The 26,908-nt window shown below is 43.6% G+C and overlaps 1 protein-coding gene across 4 annotated transcripts; it reads left to right on the top strand.

The window, feature by feature from the left end:
- The first annotated feature begins 307 nt into the window (after window positions 1-307).
- On the top strand, window positions 308-26,799 carry LOC311141281 (ral guanine nucleotide dissociation stimulator-like). 4 transcript variants are annotated; one of them, XM_084176560.1, is made up of 18 exons: window positions 308-628; window positions 15,083-15,387; window positions 15,505-15,579; window positions 15,774-15,967; window positions 16,100-16,224; window positions 16,355-16,570; window positions 16,681-16,784; window positions 17,047-17,131; window positions 18,688-18,765; window positions 18,963-19,049; window positions 19,151-19,183; window positions 19,311-19,432; window positions 19,526-19,621; window positions 19,806-20,010; window positions 20,313-20,387; window positions 20,691-20,948; window positions 21,068-21,182; window positions 24,020-26,799. In XM_084176560.1, the coding sequence occupies exons 1-18, from the start codon at window positions 533-535 to the stop codon at window positions 24,193-24,195; spliced, it is 2,445 nt and encodes an 814-aa protein (XP_084032686.1). In that variant the 5' UTR covers window positions 308-532; the 3' UTR covers window positions 24,196-26,799. The 4 variants fall into 4 exon arrangements, with proteins under 4 accessions (XP_084032686.1, XP_084032685.1, XP_084032684.1 ...); XM_084176559.1 differs by lacking the exon at window positions 308-628 and adding an exon at window positions 4,723-4,876; XM_084176558.1 differs by lacking the exon at window positions 308-628 and adding an exon at window positions 9,814-10,211.
- Window positions 26,800-26,908: the final 109 nt, after the last annotated feature.

Below are 26,908 nucleotides of genomic sequence, written 5' to 3' on the forward strand. Positions count from 1 at the left end.
GCACAGTCAGAGAGGAGGGAAATGAGCATACCAGCTGCATTTCACATTACTTTTTTTCTCTGCCTTCTACATACTGTGGTCAGTGTGAAAAGGTGTGAGAACAACATTGCAATGCTACTGAGGAAGGAAAAGCAGCCAGTAATGTTTGAACGTGCCGCTGAATGCTGAGCGGTTCTACCTACAGCAGGATGAAATAGAAGAAAGCAGAGAGGGCAGCTGCTGAGAACACAGACATTCCCTTGTGAGAAACCCTCTGTGGAGCTGCACTGAAAAGAGAGTGAGAGGGGGAGGGAGGGGGAGGGAGGGAGAGAGAGAGATAGAGAGGCTAGAAGAAGCAGATGAGGGAGCGGAGGGGTTCCTTCCAGTCTGCAGTGGTGGTGTTTCTGTCAGCAGCAGCTCGGAGTTCCCGTTTGTTTGTGTGTGTGTGTGTGTGATTGATGCAGAGTGAGAATTAAAGCGAAAGGGAGAGCAGCGATCTGTTGCTGCAGGAGCCTCCACCCTCTGTGTTCTCTCTGAGAGTGAAATTAGCAGCATGGAGACCAAGTCCCTCTTCAGCCTTCACAAAGCCCTGGCTCAGCCAGTCAAGATGTGTATGTTTGATTTCCCTGTCAACATACTGGATGATCTGGTAAGAAAGAGCTCATCTGTTGTAATTTGATGCAGTCGCAGTGTCTTTGGCTGTGTGTGTGTGTGTGTTTATGGGTGAGAGAGGGAGGACTTGTTTGTATGCTACAGTATGCTACCAGCAGAGTGGTGGTTCAGCTGTTCAGTGTGTCTGGCACACATTCACAGCAGAGTTAGGCAACCATTCCCCTGTGGTGTGCATTCACTTCTGCTTTTTTTCTCATACATGTTTGATCATGCCCACTGTTGAATTTGGATGTGTTTTTATTGTTTATTACATAGTTATAAATATGGTATTACTTGCTGATGATATGTTTGTTATTCACTGAGTTTGGAAATAGACTATGTGGTACTGGTCTCTAGTTCCTTCTGACTGTGACAGGTGCATCTCTGTGTGTTTCATTGTGTCAGCTGTTTTGCTCTAGCTGTGCTCTTCTTACTCACACCCTCTTAAACTTAATGATAGAGGACCTTGTTTTTGTTGTACTAGGTCCCAATGGTAGCTGCTGGTCTATGATGTATTTCCAATTACCTGTAGAACAAAGAAATTGGAAAACAGAATCTTTGCACTGGAGGCATTTTAAAGAAAAACATTGTGTTCCCTCTGGCAGTCTTAAAAACTAAGATGTTTTGTGCAGTATTTCTAAATGAAAAAATGTGCATGAAAACGAGTCTTCTCTTGTTGAATGACAACAAAGACTTTCCTGAAGAATCCCTACTATTGACCAATCACAGACGAAGGAGCATTGTCACGCTCGTTCATAGACGGGTCAGACCAAGGCGCAGCGTGATATGCATACATGTTTATTTAAACTTAATAAACAACGACAAAACAATAAACGAAACGAAACGTGAAGTCCAAGGTAGACACAAACAACATACCTTTAACGGAACAAGATCCCACAACCCACTAGTGCCAATAGGCTGCCTAAGTATGGTCCCCAATCAGAGACAACGAGGGACAGCTGCCTCTGATTGGGAACCACACCGGCCAACATAGATCTAGACATACTAGATCTAAACATAGAAAATACAACATAGACAATCACAACACGGAATATACACACCCTGACTCAACATATAAGCGTCCTCTGAGTCAGGGCGTGACAGTACCCCCCCCAAAGGTGCGGACTCCGACCGCACAACATACACATAACAGGGTAGGGGCCGGGTGGGCATTCCGCCTCGGAGGCGGATCCGGCTCAGGGCGTGACGACCTCTCACTCTTCGCCTCCCTGTTGCGCCCCTGGTCTGGTCTAGACCTCGGCGCGTTGCTTCCCCTCTCCTTCCTCCCACTATACTCCAAGCCCTGTCTGGACCCTGGTGTGGGAGACCCCGAACCTGGAGAGGGGCTGATGTCTGGGTCTGGACTGGAGCCGCTGACCGGAGCTGGATCAGGCACCGGTGGAGCGGACTGCTCTGGCTCCGGAGTGAAGCCGCTGACCGGAGCTGGACTGGACCCCGGTGAAGCGGACTGCTCTGGCTCCGGAGTGGAGCCTCTGACCGGAGCTGGATCAGGCACCGGTGGAGCGGACTGCTCTGGCTCCGGAGTGGAGCCACTGACCGGATCTGGATTGGACCCCGGTTGAGCGGACTGCTCTGGCTCCGGAGTGGAGCAGCTGACCGGAGCTGGATCAGGCACCGGTGGAGCGGACTGCTCTGGCTCCGGAGTAAAGCAGCTGACCGGTGCCGAACCAGGCACCGGTGGAACAGGCACGGGCCGTGCCGGACTGGACACACGCACCACTGGCTTGGTGCGAGGAGCAGGAACAGGCCGGACCGGGCTGGCGACGCGCACCACTGGATTGGTGCGAGGGACAGGAACAGACCGGGCTGGCAACGCGCAACACTGGCTTGGTGTGAGGGACAGGAACAGGCCGGGCCGCGCTGGCGACGCGCACCACTGGCTTGGTGCGAGGGATAGGAACAGGCCGGACCGGGCTGGCGACGCGCACCACTGGCTTGGTGCGAGGGACAGGAACAGGCCGGACCGGGCTGGCGACGCGCACCACTGGCTTGGTGCGAGGGTCAGGAACAGGCCGGACCGGGCTGGCGATGCGCACCACTGGCTTGGTGCGAGGGGCAGGAACAGGCCGGGCCGGGCTGGCGACGCGCACCACTAGCTTGGTGCGAGGGGCAGGAACAGGCCGGGCCGGGCTGGCGACGCGCACCACTAGCTTGGTGCGAGGGGCAGGAACAGGCCGGGCCGGGCTGGCGACGTGCACCACTAGCTTGGTGCGAGGAGCGGGACTGGGTTCCTTTATTAACCCCCGCTCCTTCTGCTGCCTAACCAGCTCCTCTCGCCGTGCCTAACACTTTCCTTCTCCCTTTTAGCCTCCTGTAACCTCGTCATCCACCCCGTGTGCCCCCCCCCAAAATGTTCTTGGGGTTGCCTCTCGGGTCTCCGTCGTCGGCACGGTTGGCGCCGTTTCACCTCTCCTGCCTGGGCATCTACCTTCGCCCATGGCCCTTTCCCCGCAAATATCTCCTCCCATGACCACCATTTGCCCACCTGTGACATGGCTATTCGCTCTTCCTGGGCACGCTGCTTGGTCCTTGTTTGGTGGGATCTTCTGTCACGCTCGTTCATGAACGGGTCAGAGCAAGGCGCAGCATGATATGCATACATGTTTATTTGACTATTAAACACAACGACAAAACAAGAAACGAAACGTGAAGTCCAAGGTACACAAACAACATACCTAACACGGCACAAGATCCCACAACTACACAGTGCCAATAGGCTGCCTAAGTATGGCCCCCAATCAGAGACAACGAGCGACAGCTGCCTCTGATTGGGAACCACACCGGCCAACATAGAAATAGACATACTAGATACTACAACATAGAACTAACACACACCCTGACTCAACATATAAGTGTCCCCTGAGTCAGGGCATGACAAGCATAGACTTCAGCTACCAACTTCGGCGTGCCTGAACAACCAAAAAAAACCTTACCGAAGTCCAAAACAAACAAAAACATCACAAAATGTTGTCATAATATATGCACGAACTCTTCTGAACTGTTTAGGCTGGGAAGCATGCGGACACCCCAAACCATGTCAGAAAGACAATGTTTTTCCCTGCTATTAGATAGGCTGTCTCCTCAAGGTATTGTTAAACTGCCTCAGAGTGATTGCTTTTCAAATGGTCCTCAGTTGGCTACAGTGCAGTTGGTATTGTGAAATAATTGTTTTATGCCAAGACCTATGAGCTAGGAATGCCTCAGAATGGGCTAGCAGCTCCTTGAAATAATGGCAAGCAATAATTCTAGCCGTTCTTAAGAGCAGCCTCTTTCTGTCAGGTAGTCAGGAGGGCTGTGGTTTGCAGGAGTTATTTCACTGTTTGAATGGAAGGTTTCTTTAGGAGCCATCTCTCCGTCTGTCAGTGGGATGTTCCTTTAAGAGTTATATCTCGGTGACTTAGTGGACTTTTTTGTTCAGCTTCTAGTTCACATAACGCCCCATAAAACTAGGCTCTGTAACCTTTATCAGAGATTGACCACAAAAACACCTATAACGTATAGTTGGAACTAAACGTACTCCACCGTAAAGAAGCTGTACTTGTGTTGGCAGTGGCACTGTTTTTGGTTTGACTGCTTATGCTGACCATTTTTGCTTTCGGTTTAGCTGAAATCTAACATGTATACATTTGTCAATCCATTAGTTGATTTTCTGATGCAAATATAGAATTGTCATAATCATATTTTGTTAGGCCTACTAGCTTTTGTATACATTTTGCCTAACAAATGAGTGAGTCACAACGTTAGTTGAATGGGAATACCCCTGGGAATTTCAGGGTAACATGATGCCAGTGATTTCATTTTCATTTTCTGTTCAGATAAATAAAGTACCAAGTTTGTTAAGGTTTGTGCTGTTGAACATAGGGACAGTTTATTCACTCTTACAAGCTATTAACAGGCTTATTGGGATCCCAATTATTTTTGAGTAGAAGTTAATGTTTTATTGTTCTGTGTGTGTTGACACAGCTGTTTAAGTAAACACGCACTAGGGTGGGCTTGAGGTGGTCACCCAATCTGTGACTGGGGAGGGGAGCAAGGGGAGGGTGAACTCTGAGCCCTGCTCGTCCAGGTCCGGTTTCATCTCCAGTGTTATCTCCTGGTTCTGAGGGAAGCAGTGATGTGGGCTCAGTGGACCTGTGGACTGCTGAGGAGTGGAGGCTGCTGTAGGACTCAGTCTATGTGCCAGGCTCCCTTCATTATTGTGAGACACAGAGAGGTAGACAGACAGGTAGGCATCAACTCTGATATGCTTAATATTACGCATGGAAATGTGAGTTTGATATCTGATATCAGATATTTTTTTACTTAGCTTCTTTGACCATGTTAAACATGCTTTTAGTGAGCCTGAGCATGTGCGTGTGTGCATATGTATGTGTGTGACAGTGGCATATTATCCAATCGCTTGGCTTTGTTGACTCTATTCTACAGTGTCTTCAGAAAGTATTCACACCTTTACTTTTTCCACATTTTGTTGTGTTACAGCCTGAGTTTAAAATTGATTAAATTGAGATTTTGTGTCACTGGACTACACACAATACCCCATCATTTCAAAGTGGAATTATGTTTTGGGGGATTTCACCATGAGGCCAATGGTGACTTTAAAACAGTTACAGAGTTTAATGGCTGTGATAGGAGAAAACTGAGGATGGATCAACAACATAGTTACTCCACAATACTAACCTAAATGACAGAGTGAAAAGAGGGAAGACTGTACAGAATTAAACATATTCCAAAACATGCATCCTGTTTACAATAAGGCACTAAAGTAAAACTACAAAAACATTGGCATAGAAATTAACTTTATGTCCTGAATACAAGCGTTATGTTTGGGGCAAATCCAACACAACACATCACTGAGTACCACTCTTCATATTTTCAAGCATGGTGGTGGCTGCATCATGTTATGGGTATGCTTGTCATCGGCAAGGACAAAATGTTGTTGGATAAAAATAAACGGAATAGAGCTAAGCTTTCCAACAGACACTGGGAGACAAATTCACCTTTCAGCAGGACAATAACCTAAAACACAAGGTGAAATACACTGAAGTTGCTTACCAAGACGACACTGAATGTTCCTGAGTGGCCTAGTTACAGACTTAAATCAGCTTGAAAATATATTGCAATACTTGAAAATGGATGTTTCGCAATGATCAACAACCAACTTGACAGAGCTTGAATAATTTTTTTAGAATAATGTGCAAATATTATACAATCCAGGTGTGCAAAGCTCTTAGAGACTTACCCAGAAAGACTCACAGCTGTAATCGCTGCCAAAGGTGATTCGAACATGTATTGATTGACTCAGGGGTGTGAATACTTATGTAAATTAGATATTTCTGTATTTCATTTTCAATAAATCTGCGAAAAATTCTACAAACATATTTTTACTTTGTCGTTATGTGGTATTGTGTGTAGGTGGGTGAGAAAAAACATATATTTAATTCATTTTGAATTCATGCTGTAACACAACAAAATGTGAAATAAGTCAAGGGGTGTGAATACTTTCTGAAGGCATTGTAAGTCCGATATGCTCATACTTCTGTATTTTGTAGTTATAGGGTAGTAGTAATAGATAGTACAATTGCACAACCTGAGGTGACCCAAGTGGCCAAAAACACAATGAGTGTCAAAAAAAGGAAAAGGTTAAGGTCAGGGTCTCCTCTCAATTAACTCACACAGAGATTTGTTGTGATCAACTAGCATTATTTTTCTTTCTTCTGAATAGCTTGCACATGTTTCATGGTTAAAACAGTCTGTCTGGTGATCAAAAGGCCTGTTGTTCTGTGGTGAGACCTGCCTGTCTGGGTCTGTTAGCTCACAGGGGCTTGTAATGAGAGGAGCGGTCAAGGACTGAACTCATGTAACACTGACCTCAGACGGAAAACACCATTGCAGGCATTCTCATTTTAGAATTATGATCAGCAACAGGGCAATTCCACAGTAACAGAGTGATGCTGAGATGAAGATTTTTCACATTAAAATATATACAAGCAAAAACCAATGATTGCGAAGTTAAACAAACCATAAGACTCTGTGCACAAGGACTACTTTTTAACAATTTCCAATGAACATTTGACAAAAACACATTTACTTAAAGAACAGTGCAGATGCAAAGTTTGGTAACAGAATGACGGTTTGTGCTGTTGGTGGCGTCATTCTGTTACAGTGGAATTGCCCAACAGCAATTTGATGAGCAGCAGCAGATTGCAGCAAAATCATTCACGTTTCCTTGTCAACAGATACCACCATGTAGATTTGCTGATGACAATGGATGCTTTTCAAGGTGGATTCATTTATGCTTGGTAATTCTTGTTGAATTGTGGATAATGGGAACCTTTTTGCCATGGCAACCTCAGGAATTGTGGTCACTGGTTTGAGTGTGTTGGTTGGCTGAAAATGTCAGAAAACTCAAATGATTGCAATTATGGTAGAGTGTGCTGCCTGTATTATGCAAAGTTTGTGTGTGTTTTGTGTGTGTGGATGAAGTCCCTCTCCTGAGAGAGTAGTAAATCATGTTGGGGTATTTGCCAGTGCCATAGTAGAACAACACTGCTATTTGTTGATTCCAGAAGGAATCCTGACAAATGGAAGAGGGTGGACTGTGGTTAAATCATCACAGGGCAAAAGGTAGCAGAGTAATTACATTGCATTGATTGCAACCAACTGCATGCACCTACAGGCTGACAACTTTCCATCTCCTTCTCCCGCTCTCTTTCTCTCTATCTCTATCTCTATCTCTATCTCTATCTCTATCTCTATCTCTATCTCTATCTCTATCTCTATCTCTATCTCTATCTCTATCGCTCAGTCTTTCTGTATCTCCTCATCCCATACAGCTGTTCAGGGAGAGATTTGTGAATTTGAAGCGTAGCAGTACCGGTAATCTGTATTTTGTGCTGCTGAATGCTGGGAAAGGCGAGAAAATGTGGGCTCAGGAATGTATTGGGGAAAACTCCCCCTGTTGTTGAAGCAGATGCGAATGAACCAATTCACAGTCACACCTGTTTTTCTTTCTCATACTTAGAATAGTGTATGTTGTTGAATATTGTTTTTTGCAATGTCTTGTAGTAATGCTTGGTTCTCAAGAGGTTCCAAGTGTGTTCCAATTCTGACCAGTAGAGGGGAGTGTCACTCAAGGGAAATACCAGCAAAATGGTCTGTCCAGTCAATGTTGGAGATGACATGAGCACTCATCCACAGAATATAAGAGGCATAAATAACACCAATGATACCATTCCTTTGAACTGCAAACGTATCATCCTTGTGATATAAGCAGATGTTTTCAGTATTGAATGCTATAGTTGTTGCCTCACCTCCAGGTAATAGGATAAATCATAATTGAGCGGTAATAATACCCAGGAAATGCTCATCCTTTGTTCAGAAATGGCCTTTTTGCCTTTATACAGATTACAATTGATCATTTCCAACTAATTGAAAATAAAACTTTGTTTAAAGTATTGCCCTTTCTTAAACAAGCCATACAAAGCTGGTTACATTTTCAATTTTATCCTCCAGAAAAGATATAACAAATATTAGAACAAATATTATGGTTAAACACCAATACACTGATTGAATAAAAAAAAACATTCTTTATGGAAAACAAATGGGATTATGTTTATTAAAGATATTATGAATAGAAATGGTGGAGTTATGTAACAGATACTGTATTTTTGTTCAGTGCATATGGGAATTCTAGGCAGAGTTGCAAAGAAAAAGCCATATCTCAGACTGCCCATCTTAATCTTTTCTTTTTATTGGCCAGTCTGAGATATGGCTTTTTCTTTGCAACTCTGCCTAGGTCAGCATCCCTGAGTCACCTCTTCACTGTTGATGTTGAGACTGGTGTTTTGCGGGTACTATTTAATGAAGCTGCCAGTTAAGGACCTGTGAGGCATCAGTTTATCAAACTAGACACTCTAATGTATTTGTCCTCTTGCTCAGTTGTGCACCGGGGCCTCCCACTCCTCTTTCTATTCTGGTTAGAGCCAGTTTGCGCTGTTCTGTGAAGGGAGTAGTACACAGCGTTGTACGAGATCTCCAGTTTCTTGGCAATTTCTCGCATGGAATAGCCTTCATTTCTCTGAACAAGAATAGACTGACAAGTTACAGAAGAAAGTTATTTGTTTCTGGCCATTTTGAGCCTGTAATCGAACCAACAATTGCTGATGCTCCAGATACTCAACTAGTCTCAAGAAGGCCAGTTTGATTGCTTCTTTAATCAGCACAACAGTTTTCAGCTGTGCTAACATAGTTGCAAAGGGGTTTTCTAATGATCAATTAGCCTTTTAAAATGATAAACTTGGATTAGCAAACACAATGTGCCATTGGAACACAGGACTGATGGTTGCTGATAATGGGCCTCTGTACGCCTATGTAGATATTCCATTAAAAATCAGCTGTTTCCAGCTACAATAGCCATTTACAACATTAACAATGTCTACACTGTATTTCTGATCAATTTGATGTTATTTTAATGGACAAAAAAATTGCTTTTCTTTCGAAAACAAGGAAATGTCTAAGTGACCCCAAACCTTTGAACGGTAGTGTATATTTGTGTGCTCGGAAGAGGGGTGGTGGTGGATGGGTTAATAATACAAAAATATATATATTATAAAACCCCAGCACTAAGTGAAGTTGTGCTGTTCTCACTCATTCCCAGGGGGTCACATTACATCTAAAGGAATTGCCTTCACAATGGTTCTCTGACTATGGTCCATCCAATTGTAACACTGGATGTATTTTTTCATTCATTAGCTTTATTGTGGTCCTCTGTAGCTCAGCTGGTAGAGCACGGCGCTTGTAACCCCAAGGTAGTGGGTTCGATCTCCGGGACCACCCATACACAAAAATGTATGCACGCATGACTGTAAGTAGCTTTGGATAAAAGCGTCTGCTAAATGGCATATTATTATTCTAAGGTTTTAGTGGACAATGAGCCTATGCTTTACTTTTTTTCTATCATTTTTATATTTCTACCGAGGTGAGGTCTAATACCTCTTGCCTGTATGGATATCTGCATTGGAAACATTTTAACAGGACCAATATTTCAGTCTTGAATATACCTTCTCTGGAAACGGTTTCCACAGCGACATAATAGTAACAACGATTCATGGAGGGACTGGTACCTTAAGAAAGGAGGAGGGGCTATGAGTAACTTTCCGTAATGAGTCATGAATTTCCAAGTACAGTAAATCGAGGCGCTCGCCTTTAGTAGCCTACAGTAGTCAACTCCATCTATGTACTACACTTTTTACTGTGTGGATACTCTGGTAAAATGAAATGTATTGTAGCCTATCATCAGAAGTAACTATGGATGTACGACAAAGATAGGTTGTCACAGCTATTGATTGCCATAATAGTATCCGTTACTAATGGTCAACTTTATGGGGATGTGCTCTGATGCGCAAAGCATCAAATCGGGATACCTCGATGAGATGTTTGATGCTGGAACATGGAAGGTGCGCAATATTTGGGATGGGGTAAAGCTGGAGGTTGGCGAGGACGAAAGCCCGGTGGTCCTTAACAGTTTTACACATTTGGACCCTGACCTACCACTATTTGAGGTAAGTTGGCGAACTGTTCGTAAATAATTATCCATCAATACTGAGCCAGTATTTTAGGCTTATGACCTATAGCTAGTGTGTCACTAAACTGAACATTTGGTGTGTGATAGTTGCCTAGTGATATGTGTCTTATTAAAATCTATAGAATTTAGGCCTACTGAAGTTCATAGTGATGTTTCAGAGTTTTTATATGGTGGTATCATGCTCTCCAGAAATGTGTCCAGAGTGTCCTGTAGCCTACTACCCATTGCATAAGGACACATTTCAGTTCTCTAGGAAGGTCCAAAAGAGTGGAATATGTTGGTTTTAACTTACTATCTGCTGATGCTCAGTATTGACCAAATAGGCATATGGGGAAAGTGTAAAGAAGCACATAATCTTCAGCACATATTATAAAGTGGGTCGGTTCCTTTAACAGTTGTTATTCACTGAGAAGTTGCAGCAAATAAATCAATGGGGATGACTAATCAAATTGGTTGGCCTTACATAATGCCTCCTTCAATCACAGGGAATCAGATGAGGGCAAGAGCGTAATTGATACAGTGACTTTGAATGTTAGAAAAGTAAATAAGTGAGTTGATGTTGGCTTGGCTATTGGGTTAGTTGTTACATCAGATCAATAATTGACAGGCAAAACATTGGTAATTCTGGGAAAGTGCATTCTTATGCACACCCTGTGTGTGTATGTGTGTGTGTTTTCAGTAATACCACTGTCTGACATGTATATTTTAAATATGTTCAATAACCTTCTGAAGAATAAAAGCTGCTTTTATTTTCACCAAGCTTGTGAAACTAAAGGCTGGAACTCAGACGATATGTTATTATTAAAGACAGTATGCTTCCTTCATTTGTACATGTCACATGCTTAGAGAGGGCAATTCAGGCTCCACTACTACATCTCTCTCTCTCTCTCTCTCTCTCTCTCTCTCTCTTTCGCTCCTCTAATCTAATATAATCCTCTCCAGTAACACAATTACCTAATGATGCATAGTCATCTAGCCAATATACTGTAGTGATGATAAAGTACTGCACTCTATAGCTAATTGTTTATTTAGGGGTATGAGTTTATTAGGGCAATCCAAGAGATTCAACTGGTGATATTGGCACAGATTCTCATTGGTAAAATATGAAGGACCTGAAGCCTGTTCAGATCAAAAAGTCTTATTGTTAATCATGCAAAAATTAAAATATTAGGCGTTCGGAATTTTAAATGTATTTCCACATATGTGGTTGTGAACATATTGGACATATTATTTTGTCAATCAAATATGTCAATAGCAAATCATGCTCTCCCTCTGACTAGTGAATGACATACTTTGTTGTTGTTTTGTGTGTGTGTGTGTGTTTGGAAATGGTCTATAAATGTCTTGCTGATGTTAAGGAGACCTTTGTTTGTTGTATCTTATCCTGAAGACTGCAGACTGCAGACTGCAGACGGAAGCTTAACTGAGTCCTGTAACTAGAAACTGGAGGTGGATTTGTAGAAACAGACACAGAGGAGCTTTTGTTGTTGTAGATCATTCAAATGGAGACAGAAAGAAGAGCGAGGGATAGAGAGAAAGAGGGAGAGTGAGTGAGAGAGAGGGAGAGGGGCACTGAGGTTTATGGAGGTTGAATGAGAGAAACAGACAGTGGTTGGAATGTTTCGGCCTGAAGCCTGGAAAATAACTTTATTCTACATTTTCGAGACTTAATAATACCAAATAAGTGGTAGTCTCTGACTTACTAGGTTTGTCTGACTACTCAAAGTATGACTTTACTGGATACAGCTCCTGATCTAAATTCACATATAAAAAAGAACTTTCTGAACATTCAAGTTCTCTCTGGTGCTCACAGGCTGTCTCTTACATTGTGGCACTCAAAAGAGAATGTGGAAGTCAAGCAGATAATGCACTCTTGCATTCCTAATTACTAAAAGCTGAATCAGTTTACACTTGCATAACTAAGTTTTGTGCAAATCATAAATTGATGTCTATGGGACATTTTCTGCAAATTTGCTTGGCGCAGCGGTCTAAGGCACTGCATCTCAGTGCTTGAGGCGTCACTACAGACCCCCTGGTTCGATTCCAGGCTGTATCACAACCGGCCGTGATTGGGAGTCCCGTAGGGCGGCGCACAATTGGCCCAGCGTCGTCCGGGTTTGGCCGGTGTAGGCCGTCATTGTAAATAAGAATTTGTTCTTAACTGACTTGCCTAGTTAAATTAAGGTAAACAAAAAAAAAAAAGTGATCCTAAGTGGTTCATGATCTCATTGGCATTCAACAGTCATTGTGTGTGAGAGGAAGCTGGTGGCCAGTGCTAGAGAGCCACTGTTGGACTGAACTAATATTTGTGTTGTGTATTTGTTTACTCTATTTTGGAGCATCTCTTTCTGGTGGGGACTTTCTATGTCATTCCCTGAACAGCTGGAGGAGAGGATGATTATTATCAAACCAGTTGTGGATTGGCCAGCAGTTTCCAAATAACCAACACTATCAACACACTACTGAAATACAATTATGAAAAGTAGATGGTTAGCGATGCTATGTGCATTTACATAAGCTGTGATTGTGCCATGTGACATTGTGTATTCAGGCACATGTATAGAACTGATCATCTGTCCACTGATGACTGAAGGATGGATGTCTCTGTTGACACTAGCTCAGAGTCCAAAGATCAATGCTTTGTTTATGTGGTCATTGTGGCTACAGCCTCAGTACATGCTATTCATAAGCCTTCTAACTGACTGAATCAACATGTTCCAGATAGATTCTTTTTATGGATGGGATGTACAGTACGTAGATGAGACCATTAATATGCCCACTCATTGTTGACATGCTTTGACAGAGGAAGTTCCCCATAGAAGTTTTCATTCTGATGCAGTCTTGCATAAAAAGTGATCTTGTGAAATGGAACCCATTCAAATGTTGCAGTTGTTGTGGTTACGGAGAGGTCCTCAGTCAGTCCATTACAGGCTAGTTTTATATTCCTTCGTTTTTGACTGACTTTCCAGTTAGATTTCGCTTTCTGATAAACTGCATGACTTGTTTGACTTTAGTTCTTCCTCATGTGAGGCTCCTTTCCTTTCTTCCCTATAGGGATTTCCCACTATTGTCTAGTATCTCGTGTAATCATCACTCTCTTATGACAGCGCAGTACCTGTTTGTCAGTCTTTTGGTTTTTATTTTCATAATAAGGATTTATTTATTAGAATGTATGATGCCACTCTATTAGTGTGTGCTCAAGTACAACACTTGATAAACCAACTTAAGAAGTAACACTTAATAAAACATATACTCAAGTAGGCCTATCAACACTTGATAAAATCAACTTAATATCCAAAACGTAATAAAAAATCAACTCAAGTAGCCTTTCAACACTTGATAAAATCATCATATGAACGAGTCGAGTACTCACAAAATATTAACCAGAATAATACAAGTCTGTCAACAAGATGGTGACAAAGGTCTTTCTTAGTTTACCTGAATCAAATTTTGTATAGTGTGTGTGTGTGTGTGTGTGTGTGTCGGTGTCTATTCTTCTGTTAGAACTACAGACACGTGGAATTAAGACCATGAAAGGCATACTACTATTGTGTATGTGTTACCAGGGCTCCCAATGCCACCTCTGTTGGATGACTAAGCTATGAGTCAGGCAGAGAGGGGATATGACTGGTCAAGGCTTAATGGGGGAAGCCGTTCTCGCTTGTATGTCCGTTTCCTGGCCCTACTTATGCCCTGTTACTTTGGGTATTTGGGAGTTCCCCTTGGTGTCCATGGTAACCTGGTCTCTGAAAGCCTCTGAGAGTTCCCTGACTTTCCACAGTTGTAAATAGGTCCTGTGTGGCACGGCCAGACCACAGGCTGCCACAGGTCATCACTGTATACATTCACATACAGTCCAAATGGTATCTGTAACCCTTTAATCTATATATAATCTTATATATAATTATACTTTTTTAAATTAAAGACCTAGTGAATCTGAATAGGTCTGATTTAAGTTGTCTTAGGCCTTGGTCCATTAACATAGAGAGAGAAAGGTTGTCCTTATGTCAAGAGCAGGGCTGTGTTCCATTGGGTTTAGATTGATAGGCCAGCAGTGTCTGTGTGCTCAGCTGATAAGGGCTACTCTCACTGTCAAGTCCAAGGCCTGTGTGCTCAGCGCCTACTTTCAAACACAGCCATACAAACACGTTACAAATGATTTATAACCACGTACAGTAAACTCCTCTGTTCAAAAATAGATTGCATCAGTGTTAGTAATATAGCACTGGAACTGCATTCGAATCTCTGCTCAGCTCCATGGAAACCAAGCAAAACAGAGTGGCTGTGTGATTGAAGGTGAGAGAGTACATAGAGTAGGCTATGACTAACAGGAAATGTATGAGGGAGGTGCTGCTATATATCTAGCTACCGAAAGGTTCTGATGAATAATGTGCTAGAGATACATAAGTAGGTGTATGACTGATGCCTGTGTGATGCTTGATTAGTGTACATACCACTCCCCCACTGAGGAAGCCGCAAAGTAATCAAACCGATGTTGTCTTTGCTATCTGGGTAAAGTGCCTGGGATGCTCACTGTAAAGTCCTTGAATGTACCATTACTGTCCACATCATTCTGCGTTGGAGAGCTGGAGAAAAAATGAATGGTGACAACAACCAACAACTGTTTGGTACAGAGCTCTCTTTCATTGAGCAAGCAGCTTGTGTTAATTCCTTGTTTGTAAAGCATGGGCTTTAGCCTGTGTTGTTGGGCTGTGTATCTAGCAACCTCTGTTTGATGCAACAGTATTGTTATTCATAGCCACACATGTAGGGAGGGAGGGAGGGCCCGATCTTTGTAAATGTATTTCTGACAGACCATCACATCTCTTTGTCTTGTTGTTCCCGTAGAACTCGACACAGGAGATCGGAGAGGAGGTGGAGGAGGGGGCAGTGTTCACCATCACCCTGAGGAAGGTGCAGTTGCACCAGTCGGCCAGTAAGGGACAGCGATGGCTGGGCGTGGAGACAGACTCTGCTCTCAGCCTGTATGAGACGTGTAAAGTACGCACCATAAAGGCTGGTACGCTGGAGAGGCTGGTGGAATACATGGTGTCTGCGTTCAGGGGCAAGGACTCCACCTACGTCACCATCTTCCTCTGCACCTACCGCTCCTTCGCCACCACCAAGCAGGTGCTGGACCTCCTACTCAACAGGTACAGAGACGGCCATGAAGCTAAAACCACACGTACATGTGTACACACATAACCACATACATATAAAAACACACTATGCACAGTGTAATGTTGACAGATGTGTCCTTCATGTCTTAGGTATGCCAAGCTACAGAACCAACCTGGGATAGATGTACACAGACACACTCAGGATGACAGCACAGAGCTCAGAAAGTAAGTGTCTGGGGAGACCAGCATTATCAAACATTTTGATATGTTCATTTTTTGTGCACAGTGTACACACGTACTGTACAATACACTCTTCCCTCTCTGTCATCTGCACGTCTCCTCATTCCCTGCCTCTTCCCTCTCTGTCATCTGCACGTCTCCTCATTCCCTGCCTCTTCCCTCTGGGTTGTGTCCTGCAGCACTGTGTCGTCCATCCTGGGGGCGTGGCTGGACCAGTACTCAGAGGACTTCTGGAGCCCTCCACAATATAGCTGTCTACACCACCTGATGTCCTACCTACACCACCACTTCCCTGGCTCCGACCTGGAGCGCCGCGCACGCAACCTGCTGGCCCTCTTACACCGCAGGCAGCAGTGTGAGCCCGACCTCGACGGTGAGAGCCAGGATAGGGTTAAACTGGTGCTTGTCTGTGTCTCAGCGATATCAGACATGATGGGGATGCTGTTGAACTATAGACAGTCATTTAGGCAGTCTGATTATTAGCTCATCTGTGTTTTCTTTACAGTGGAGCACATTGGCTGTCCCTTCGCCACACCGGAAGAGAGTGTCTTTGAGGACGAGCTTCCTGCCCTGAACTTCTTGTCCTTTGACCCCATCATGGTTGCCGAGCAGTTCACACTCATGGATGCGGTGAGACATTCTCCCCTCAATTTCAACTCAATTTCAAGTAACTTCAATTTCAACTGCTCTTGCTTTGTGCTTTGTGCTCACCCTTACTCACCCTTACACACTAACACACTCCCCTGACCTCACCCTGTAGGATCTGTTCAAGAAGGTAGTCCCTTACCACTGCCTGGGGGGCATCTGGTCCCAGCGGGATAAGAAGGGGAAGGAGCACCTGGCCCCCACCATTCGGGCCACAGTGGCCCAGTTCAACTGTGTCACCAACTGTGTCATCACCACCTGCCTGAGCAACCCCTGTCTAAAACCCACCCAGCGAGCCAGACTGGTGGAGCGCTGGATAGAGGTGGCCAGGGTAAGGCATCAGATCCACTCTCTGGGTCAATCACTCAGCAGTTAGTGTCAGTTGTGGATGATTGGTCATGCTGTTTTTCTCACTCTATGGGTTCTTTCTGCTGTGTTCAGGAATGTCGTATCCTCAAGAACTTCTCATCCCTGCGAGCTATTCTCTCTGCCCTGCAGTGTAACTCTCTCCACCGACTCAAGAGGACCTGGGATGAGGTGTCCAGGTGAGACAGGGGATCAGTGACTGAGGCTTGGGTTTGGAGGGTTTACTATTGGATTATACATTGGACCAGGGAGTTTTCATGGCCAGGTTACGTGTTCAAGAAAAACATAATTAGTGTTCAAGAAAAACAGAATTAGTGACATGGGTCTTTGGTTGGGTTGATGGTTGAAGCTAAGATTTCATTGTTATTTGGAGGGCTTTTGCAGTGGTGGTTTATGTTTGTCTTTGCCACTTTTGAACTTTTGACCTCATTCTGCCAACAGAGAGAATTTCCGCACCTTCCGCGAGCTGTCAGAGATCTTCTCAGATGACAACAACTACTCTCTAAGCCGAGAGCTGCTGGTCAAGGTGGGTCAATGATCAGAGGGAAAAACCATACTCCTGAATGTAACTTACAGGAGGCTGGAATCTGTGTAATGGGTTTGTACAAACTACTGTGGGCTGTTGTGTATGTGGTACAGTGTGTCTGTGTTTGTGTAGACCTTTTCCTCCTGCCCCATATGTGTAAGTGGATGTGGAGACAATAGTTGGTACAAATTACCTACATGTCTACATGTTGTCCCTCATGTTACTCTAGGTGAAAATGTGCCTGTGTTCGTTTAGGCTTTTTCCACCTGCCTCTTATACTGAATGTGTTAAACTGGATATAGAGACCATTGTGCGCATAATTGACCTGAATGTTACTCAGCAGCTAATAGATATTTAAGACATTAACTGCATTTGAAAACAGGAAGTGCGTATCTGAAAAGTTTATTTGAAAACTAGTTACTGCTCTATTGACTCTCCTCTCTATCTCTACAGCTGGGTCTCCATAGCAACCTGAACATAAATAGACAAACTAGCTAACACCTTGTCTCCTCTCAGCTGCTAGCTCATTTATCATTCATCATGAGTTGTACATCACAGTATAGAATCTTACCTTCTAGTGTTCTCTCTAAAATGTATGTGATCCACCAGTGCAAGTATCAGTGTGTGTATGTGTGTTTTGAGAGGACTTGAGATGCGTAACCGCATGCCTGTTGAAGTGTGTCACCAGCAATGTAGGCTGTGGCAGTAGTCATGAATATTTTACTCTTTCAACATGAGGCTCAGTGCCTCTGTCAGGACTAGAGGCAGATCAGATTCGCTTTGATTAAGACCACATAGGATTAGATAGCAGACAACATGTTCAGTTATATCTGATTCCTCCAAGAGAAACATTTAGTCTGCTCACCTGAATACATTCCTGCACAAAGAAATAGGAAGTGCCCTCGCCATTGTTATGCCAATTTTGCATAAGTTACTCTTTAACTTGCAGTATATTCTTTCACTGGTGAAATAGTGAATTTGCTTTGCTGTCATACAAAACAATTATGATTGCAAAAAGCAGAGGGTTTCTCCAAGAGGTATGGCTATCCACATTCCTAGGCTATTAGACAGGTATTTGAATTGACCCTAACATTGAAGCTTAGGGTTCTTGGCTGTGAGTTGAGGGAGGAAACCTGTGCTTGCTCAGAGGGAATCCCTGTTGATGTCATAGGCAGTTGGCAGGTACAGAAAAGAGCCCCACCCTGATGAGGCATGAGCCTGTAAGGGAAATTCCAAGGTGTTGTCCCACTTACCTCCTTTCCTACTTTCCACTATTGCTTTATCTATCTGGGCCAGCCCAACCAGGCCTGTGTAGCATTGCAAGCTCCGGTTAGGTTGGGTGAAGAATCCCCCTGATTTGTATCATTCACAGAAACACTAGAGCTAACTAAGCTGTAACCCTTCCTCTCATTCATAAATTAGTGAATTAGTTCAGTCCTGTATGTCTACTCTTCTGAAATTGTAATCATGGCCATTACCAGTTGTTTCCATTTAGTTTTTGCACTGTTCTAGGCACAGTTTTGTAAAACCAGATTCTCCTCTCTCTCTCTCTGTAGGAGGGCACATCCAAATTTGCCACCCTGGAAATCAACCCTAAACGAGCACAGAGGAGACACCAACAGCAGAGAGACTTGGTGAGTCTAGATCTTTTTGGAGTTAATTAATTTATCATGAAATGCCAACTTCAACCACTTTATGCCAGCTATATTTGAGTGCTGTTATTGGGTTCGTAGTGCCATCTAGTGGTGAAATGAGAGCATTGTTATTGCTCATGGAGCCTGTGGTCACTGCACTCTCATCAAACCTCTCTCTGACTATGCCTCTGTCATAGGGGGTGATGCAGGGGACCATTCCTTACCTGGGCACCTTCCTCACTGACCTGGTCATGATGGACACGGCTATGAAAGACTACACAGAGGTGAGCGTCTATCGCTATCTATCTCTGGATCCAGTAGCCACTTCAGTCTACTTGTTTAGTCTCTCTGTTCACATCTAATTGTTCTTTGTTCTCTATTCCAGAGTGGACTCATCAACTTTGAGAAGCGACGAAAGGTAAATTCTTGCTTCTGATAAATAGGCGTTGATAAACAGGGAGACATCGCCGGCATTGTGGCTATTGCCTATCAGAGGTGACTGGCTGGAGACTCACCCCGCCCCCTCTCTCTCTTTCTCTATGCAGGAGTTTGAGGTGATAGCTCAGATTAAGCTACTGCAGCTGGCATCCAACAACTACAGTTTCACCCAGGACAGTCTCTTCAGGGAGTGGTTCTCAGGAGTGGAGAGACTCAGTGAGGCAGAGAGGTGAGGAGGCCTAAAGATTTTTATGAAATGTAAATGAAAATAATGAAATGTATATGGGCATAGTGTTGTCATTTCCATGCATTTTGCCCACAGCTACACTCTGTCCTGTGAGATTGAACCACTGTCAGAGTCATCCAGCAATACTATCAGAGCCAAGAAAAACGGAGGCATCATGAAACGCTGGAGCGAGTAAGTCCCATATTGTATAGATAACTTTTCACACTATGCCTATGTTTATTATAGTTGCAAATTAATAATAATGACATTTTTATTTTGAGCATACATCCTTACTTGGTGTTTTCCATTGTACAGTTCATTATATTTTATGGGGCCCTGTTCTCATACGTCTCCATGTGTTTTCCTCTGTCTCCAGTCGGCAGTTAACTGAAGCCAGCTGCAGCAGTGCAGGAAGCTCCCACTCCAAGTTGTTTGACCAGTCCCACTTCAGACCGTACCAGGGAGGGGGAGGTGATAGTGGGGACACCCTCAGCGTCACCTCAGCCGGCTCCAGCGGATCTGACCTGGAGGATGTCAACGGCAGCTTCCTGTCTGACTCACCGGATGCCCACGAGAGAAAGGTGAGGAGGAGGGGCCAAGGTCACATGGGGGAGGAGAACACTCCCACCAGATGCAGAGGCATCTCATCATGATTCATGCCACACACATCCACCTTGATTTTCTTTCTTCCTGAGATACTGAAATTCCAGCATCACTGCAACATTTTCAGCCCTGACATTTCCATGTCTTTGAATTCATCTTCTGTAAGGGCCATGTTGAGGATAAGGGCTATGTGATACGGGCCATGTGACTTGACACTGACCCATGTACTTACTTTACCTGTCTGACTTTTGGCTGATTGTGGCTCTGATTCCCTCTATAGACCTCTACATCCTCAGTAAAACATTCCGTTTCTGCTTTGGGGAAAGAAAGCCAGACTCCTGATCCCAACTCCACGGTACTTTCACTCACCAGCCTTCTCTTTCCAACTCTCTCATCACAAGGGTTTTTCTTCTGTTCTAACCTCCTCTCTCACTACTTTCCATCTACCAGTCCCAGAATATCACTGTGATTCTTACACTAATGCTGCACTCTCATCATATTACAAACAGTTTCTCATCCTCATATTCATACTTATGAGTCTCATTTACTGTCATATTCCACATTCTATTTGTTTATAGCAGCAACAGAAGTTTGTTCTGTGGACTGTAAATGGTTGTAATCAGTCTCTCTCTATCTCTCTCTGTCTCTCTCGCTCTAGTTTTGGGAGTCCACCTCCCTGTCTTCTCTAGACACCTCAGGGATGGGTTCTGGTTCGGGCTCCAGCAGCGCCTCGTCCTCCTCTGTGTCCTCCTCCACTCCTCTCCCAGGTGCCTCCCGCTCCCACAAGCGCTCCGTCTCAGCTGTGTCCTGCTACTCCACACTCTCCCTGCCCCTCTACAACCAGCAGGTGGATGACTGCTGCATCATCAGAGTCAGCCTAGACGTGGACAACGGCAACATGTACAAGAGCATCCTGGTAAGACAGAGGGATAGATTGATAGATTCAAAATGTAAATTGTTAGCAGTGGACGGTTGATTCAATTAACAATGTCTGAGCCAAAAACAAAAAAACGTATTTTGCTTCTTCTGGTGCAGGTGACCAGTCAGGACAAGACACCAGCAGTCATCAGGAAAGCCATGGTGAAACACAACCTGGAGCGAGAGAAAACAGAGGACTATGAATTGATGCAAAAAATCTCTGAAGAAAAAGGTCATATCATATGATAATTTCCAACCAAAATATAAATCTAATTATCGTTCAAATAGATTGTTGTTAATAGTATATTCATTTGTTGTTGACTCACTCTAACCATTCATCTTGTATAGTGTCGTGACATGACTTTCATTAATATGATGACTGTTATTTATCGAATCAACTAACTATGTTTAATTGTTACTCAATTAAATTAATCATGTAACAATTAACTCATTAGGATTTGGGGCACTACGGAATAAATTGTTTATAGAGTTACCATCTACCGAATTAAACTCTAAAAGGTCTTTACCTATCAATATGTATAAATCATTCAACGTATCAATCATTACCTCTTATCAGTCTCATTCTGAACGGTCACAGAATTCTTGGATCCGCAAGAACCCCAGCTTTACTTATGATTCAGCACTACACAAATTGGCTTAATTATGTATTTACTAGCTAACTAAATAATAACACAGAATACATACATAATACATGAGAAAAAGTCCCTAGTGGACTAACAGCATGACTGCTTGATTATCAAAAGAGGGAGGGGTAAGGAAGAGAGAGGGAGGGGGAGAGGGAGAGACAAAGAGAGAGTCAACTTATCGTTGATACATTTGGAAGCTACCCTCAAAGTAATCATAATACTTTGCTCACAAACCACCGCCCGTTTGGGTAAGAAGTCATTAATGTATTTACGTGTAGATGTCTTTGTTCGTCGTCTCTCCGTTGAAACCAATCAATCCTTCTTTGGGAAGGAGTAGGTTTTAGTGTCCAGTTTCGGTGTAAGGCTCTGCTTGTCCACCAGAGGTCACAATGTCCTTCTTAGTTGTCCTGGCTTGGAGTGGAGTGTTAAAATAGAACAGATACTCAGATGCATTCTAATGATTGTATGAGATTGGATTTTCTTCTTCCTACCTCATGTGGTTAGTCAAAGTTCTAGATCCCTTTACACGGACAGCTGCAGACTGGCAATGTTCTGGTCTAGTGAGTTTATCTTCTTCACCTAGTGTTGAGATTCAAAGTTCTAACATTTACATTACATTTACGTCATTTAGCGGACGCTCTTATCCAGAGCGACTTACAAATAGGTGCATTCACCTTATAGCCAGTGGGATAACCACTTTACAATTTTATTTTATTTTATTTATTATTATTTTTTTGGGGGGGGGTGGGTTGGGGTAAGGGGGGGGGTAGAATGATTACTTTATCCTATCCCAGGTATTCCTTAAAGAGGTGGGGTTTCAAATGTCTCCGGAAGGTGGTGAGTGACTCCGCTGTCCTGGCGTCGTGAGGGAGCTTGTTTCACCATTGGGGTGCCAGAGCAGCGAACAGTTTTGACTGGGCTGAGCGGGAACTATGCTTCCGCAGAGGTAGGGGAGCCAGCAGGCCAGAGGTGGATGAACGCAATGCCCTCGTTTGGGTGTAGGGACTGATCAGAGCCTGAAGGTACGGAGGTGCCGTTCCCCTCACAGCTCCGTAGGCAAGCACCATGGTCTTGTAGCAGATGCGAGCTTCAACTGGAAGCCAGTGGAGTGTGCGGAGGAGCGGGGTGACGTGAGAGAACTTGGGAAGGTTGAACACCAGACGGGCTGCGGCATTCTGGATGAGTTGTAGGGGTTTAATGGCACAGGCAGGGAGCCCAGCCAACAGCGAGTTGCAGTAATCCAGACGGGAGATGACAAGTGCCTGGATTAGGACCTGTGCCGCTTCCTGTGTAAGGCAGGGTCGTACTCTCCGAATGTTGTAGAGCATGAACCTACAGGATCGGGTCACCGCCTTGATGTTAGCGGAGAACGACAGGGTGTTGTCCAGGGTCACGCCAAGGCTCTTCGCACTCTGGGAGGAGGACACAACGGAGTTGTCAACCGTGATGGCGAGATCATGGAACAGGCAGTCCTTCCCCGGGAGGAAGAGCAGCTCCGTCTTGCCAAGGTTCAGCTTGAGGTGGTGATCCGTCATCCATACTGATATGTCTGCCAGACATGCAGAGATGCGATTCGCCACCTGGTTATCAGAAGGGGGAAAGGAGAAAATGAGTTGTGTGTCGTCAGCGTAGCAATGATAGGAGAGGCCATGTGAGGATATGACAGAGCCAAGTGACTTGGTGTATAGCGAGAATAGGACTACCGTCTCCATGTTCTCTGGTCTAATGTACATTTCGTTACCAAGGCTTTTTATGCACTCTGGTAAAAGGGGTGTTCCTACTTGCTGACACGGTCTCTGAGCTCACTCGGGGTGTGTCTAATCACCATGCATAACTTATATGAAAACGTATGATCTCGTTAGAAAACTACAATCATATTCCTAGCTTAACAAAAATACTCTCGTAATTCTCCATATTATATACACAACATATTGGATGTAAATTTGACAGATAAAGTGTGTATACTTTCCAAATTACAGTATTTTCGTTATAACATTTTTAATGACATCACAAAATAATAAACAATATGACATGATTAGTCTTTAGATCCCGACTGATCATTCCAAACATTCAGATGTTAGGAATATTGTTCCAGTGTTTACTTTTTGGACGTTATAGTTTTGGCTGCAAAAGTCTTCTGGGGGACAAAGCACATTCCTTTCACCATACTAGAGGGCCAGAGATAGATTCTACTACTCTCTAATTTATGGAAGAGTGTTAAGGTGTCAAGACCGGCACAGCCCCCCCCCCCCCACCCTCTTCTGTGGGTAAGAGGGTCTGGTTGTTGTCAGCCATTTGCCAAGCTGATCTGAGACCTTTGATCCTCACCCAGGAGTCATGACAAAAGTGTCCTAATTGATTCATTACTTAAATGAAAAACTAATGTTTTTACTAACAATATATACCTCTCCTCTCACCACAGAGCTGCGGATCCCAGACAATGCCAACGTTTTCTATGCCATGAACTCTACCGCCAACTATGACTTTGTGCTGAAGAAACGTGGCTTGTCCAAGAAAGGCCGGGCCAAGAGTGTAGCCAGCTCCACGCTGCCCCGCATGAAGCAGAAGGGCCTGAAAATCGCCAAAGGGATCTTCTGAGGACGAGTGTCCCAGCTCTGTCAGTCTGATGGATTAAGGCCCTCTAAATCCACCTAAGCTAAAGGATCTGAGAACTACACTAGAGACGGAGCCCAGTGGAAAACAAGAACAAATCATGTCTGCATGCATCACAAGCAGGCAGCAAAGCAGGAAAAGCACTTACTGATATCAGACTGATGTCTTCTTGGCTCAGGCCTTGATGAAGGGGAGCTTAACAATGTGCTGTCCCTAACCCTTCGTGCCTAAGTTTGTGTCAGTGGTGTTTACAAATGGTATATTATAGAGAGTGTATAGCGTACATATGGCCACGTTATACACTCTCTCTGACTGTGTGGTGATTAGAGTGGTGTTGGTAAATGTTGTACTGAGGAGCACAGAGGAAGGCACAGAGAACAATGGTGGCCAGATTTATTAAACCAGGTTAGTCTCGTGAGATAAAATACATTTTCAAGAGAGACCTGGACAAAGAGACCTGATGTGCTTTCCTGGTGGGATGTGGCCCTTTTCCACTGTGAATAGATGGAAAGGTGGTCCATTGTAAGTTTAAAGAGTTTAATGCAGACGCTGACATATTGAATATAGGTCAAGGTGTGTGATCATTTCAGAGAAAACAAGGTGTCAGGAGTGTCCACTTTATTAAGAGACATACATCTTGTTTTATTGAATTATAACCACAACAAGGAATAAGGATATTGCAATGGGGCTCAATATGTTCAATAGAAGCATTTGAAAGATTAAGGAGGGTTGGTGTAAAAAAAAAAAAAAAAGAAGAGATAAACAGTGAGGAGTGATAGATATTTACAAAATACCCACACAGTATAATATCAGCATTACTTTGCAATGGACCTTTATGTTTGATGATGTTACCATTACAGTTAGGCTATTTGTTTGCTACTTTTTACTGTGCTATGCTGCTGCTAAATGCACATTTTATAAAAGGTCAATAATTCCTTATTTTTTTACAAACTTTTTTGGGGGTGAGGACAGGCATGACTTTGGGACTCTCCGAAGACGGCATTGTATTGAGTATCACTAAGTGATTCAGGGGCTCCGATGACGGCATTTCATACCACCCCGTCCCTACTGGACTATCTCTGTATGGATAACAATGGTTTACATCTCTGTACTAACAGTAGGATAGTGGTATCATGTATAATCTGTAACTGCCTGATGATTCCCCTTATGGCTGCCCAATGCCTGCCCCATGCATGCAAGAGGAGGTAATGACACAAACTCTGTGGTCGTTTTATGTCATGGAAAATACGGACAAAAAGATGTTTGTCATTTCACTGACATTACATGCCTTTATTGCTCAGTGCTGCATGCTGGTCCCAACCCCTTTAAATGGCTTTTTAAAACTGTCCTTTCTTTGATGACCATGATAGAACCATAGAGGTAGGGGAAAGCAATATGGTGGAAACTCCCCTGTGATGTGTACTATCCAGACCTCTTGTATCCGTGGCCTGGAAGGGGTGGAGAAGAGGCTGTTCTTTTGGGACCTACATAGCATAATGATTGGTTATCTATGCTGTGCTTTGTCACTGTAATTTGCTACTTACACTGTGATTGGGTCTTTGCCGATCACTCTGATTGGCTCCCTTCTATGCTGAACACTGTGAACACACATTGGTCGTGTTCCCCTGCTCAGACGTTGCATGCATCAACCAATGGTTGCGTGCCACATCATCGGCTGTGCAGTCGGGAACCAGATTGCTATAACATATGATTTGGTTAGCTGACACATAAAATACCCATCCAGGCATTGTAAGATCTGTCATGCATCAGCAATGTCTGAGCAGAGGAACACGACCCTTCTCTCTCTGTCTCGCTCTCCATTATGACACAATTAAATAGTAAAAGTCAACCCTGATAGAGAATAGATAGAGGTCCATGTGGTGGTAGAAATGTGTTCAGGGCATGGAGAAAAGGTGGCAACTGGTTTACCCCTATATGTGCCAAAGAGATGAGAGGGGGTCTGTCACTCTCAAAAGACAATGTTTGTTTCATTTCTCTATCACTTGCATTTTCTAGGGGAGATGACCATTTCTGAGTGTTATGTTCTGAACACAACAACACCATTCTAAGAACCTCAGATACACTGTTCAAGCCTAGGTGGCAGTGCGGTTACTACTGGTTACCCTTGGAGAAACTGGACCACTTCCCTAAATAGTAACAGTCCTTTGACTCTTTTCAAAGAAAGGGTTCAGTATAATTTATGCTTTACATAACTCTCTGTGTTTACTACCACTTGACTGATTGTTTTGTGGTGTTATTCATAATTACTGGAGCTTGCTTTGCTTTACCTGGAATGACTGGTCCTCCTCTGCAGATTTATTTTGCAGTATCTTTTGCCATTGCCATTATAACTTAGTTAAAACCTTTGTATGTGTTTGCAGTGTCTTGTCTCTCATGTTTTTCTATTCTTAATTATTTAACAAAATATTGAGATGTCATACTCTATGGAATTGTATTTCTTTACGTCTTTGTTGACCTGGCATTATTTATTGGTTTGTACAGAAAGATTTTGTTATGCATTGTATATTATTTCCTCTCTTATGTAATTATAGATGATTCTATACTCATGTAAATACAAATAAACACTTAAGTTTATAAAAGTAAATACTCACTTATTTAACGTTGTTGTTTTGGTGTAATTTAGTTCAATTGAGGTGAGGAGATGGCTCCTTCCTTGGCAGATGTGATAGCTAGTAAC

This window comes from Coregonus lavaretus (assembly GCF_964263955.1).
Source record: "Coregonus lavaretus genome assembly, chromosome: 14".
Lineage (NCBI taxonomy): Eukaryota > Metazoa > Chordata > Actinopteri > Salmoniformes > Salmonidae > Coregonus > Coregonus lavaretus.

Coding starts and splice junctions, on each gene's coding strand:
- LOC311141281 (XM_084176558.1), top strand. CDS start 10,020: ATGGTCAACTTTATGGGGATGTGCTCTGATGCGCAAAGCATCAAATCG. Junction 16,571..16,680: donor GCTGGATAGAGGTGGCCAGG/GTAAGGCATCAG, acceptor TGCTGTGTTCAG/GAATGTCGTATCCTCAAGAA. Junction 20,949..21,067: donor ACATGTACAAGAGCATCCTG/GTAAGACAGAGG, acceptor CTTCTGGTGCAG/GTGACCAGTCAGGACAAGAC.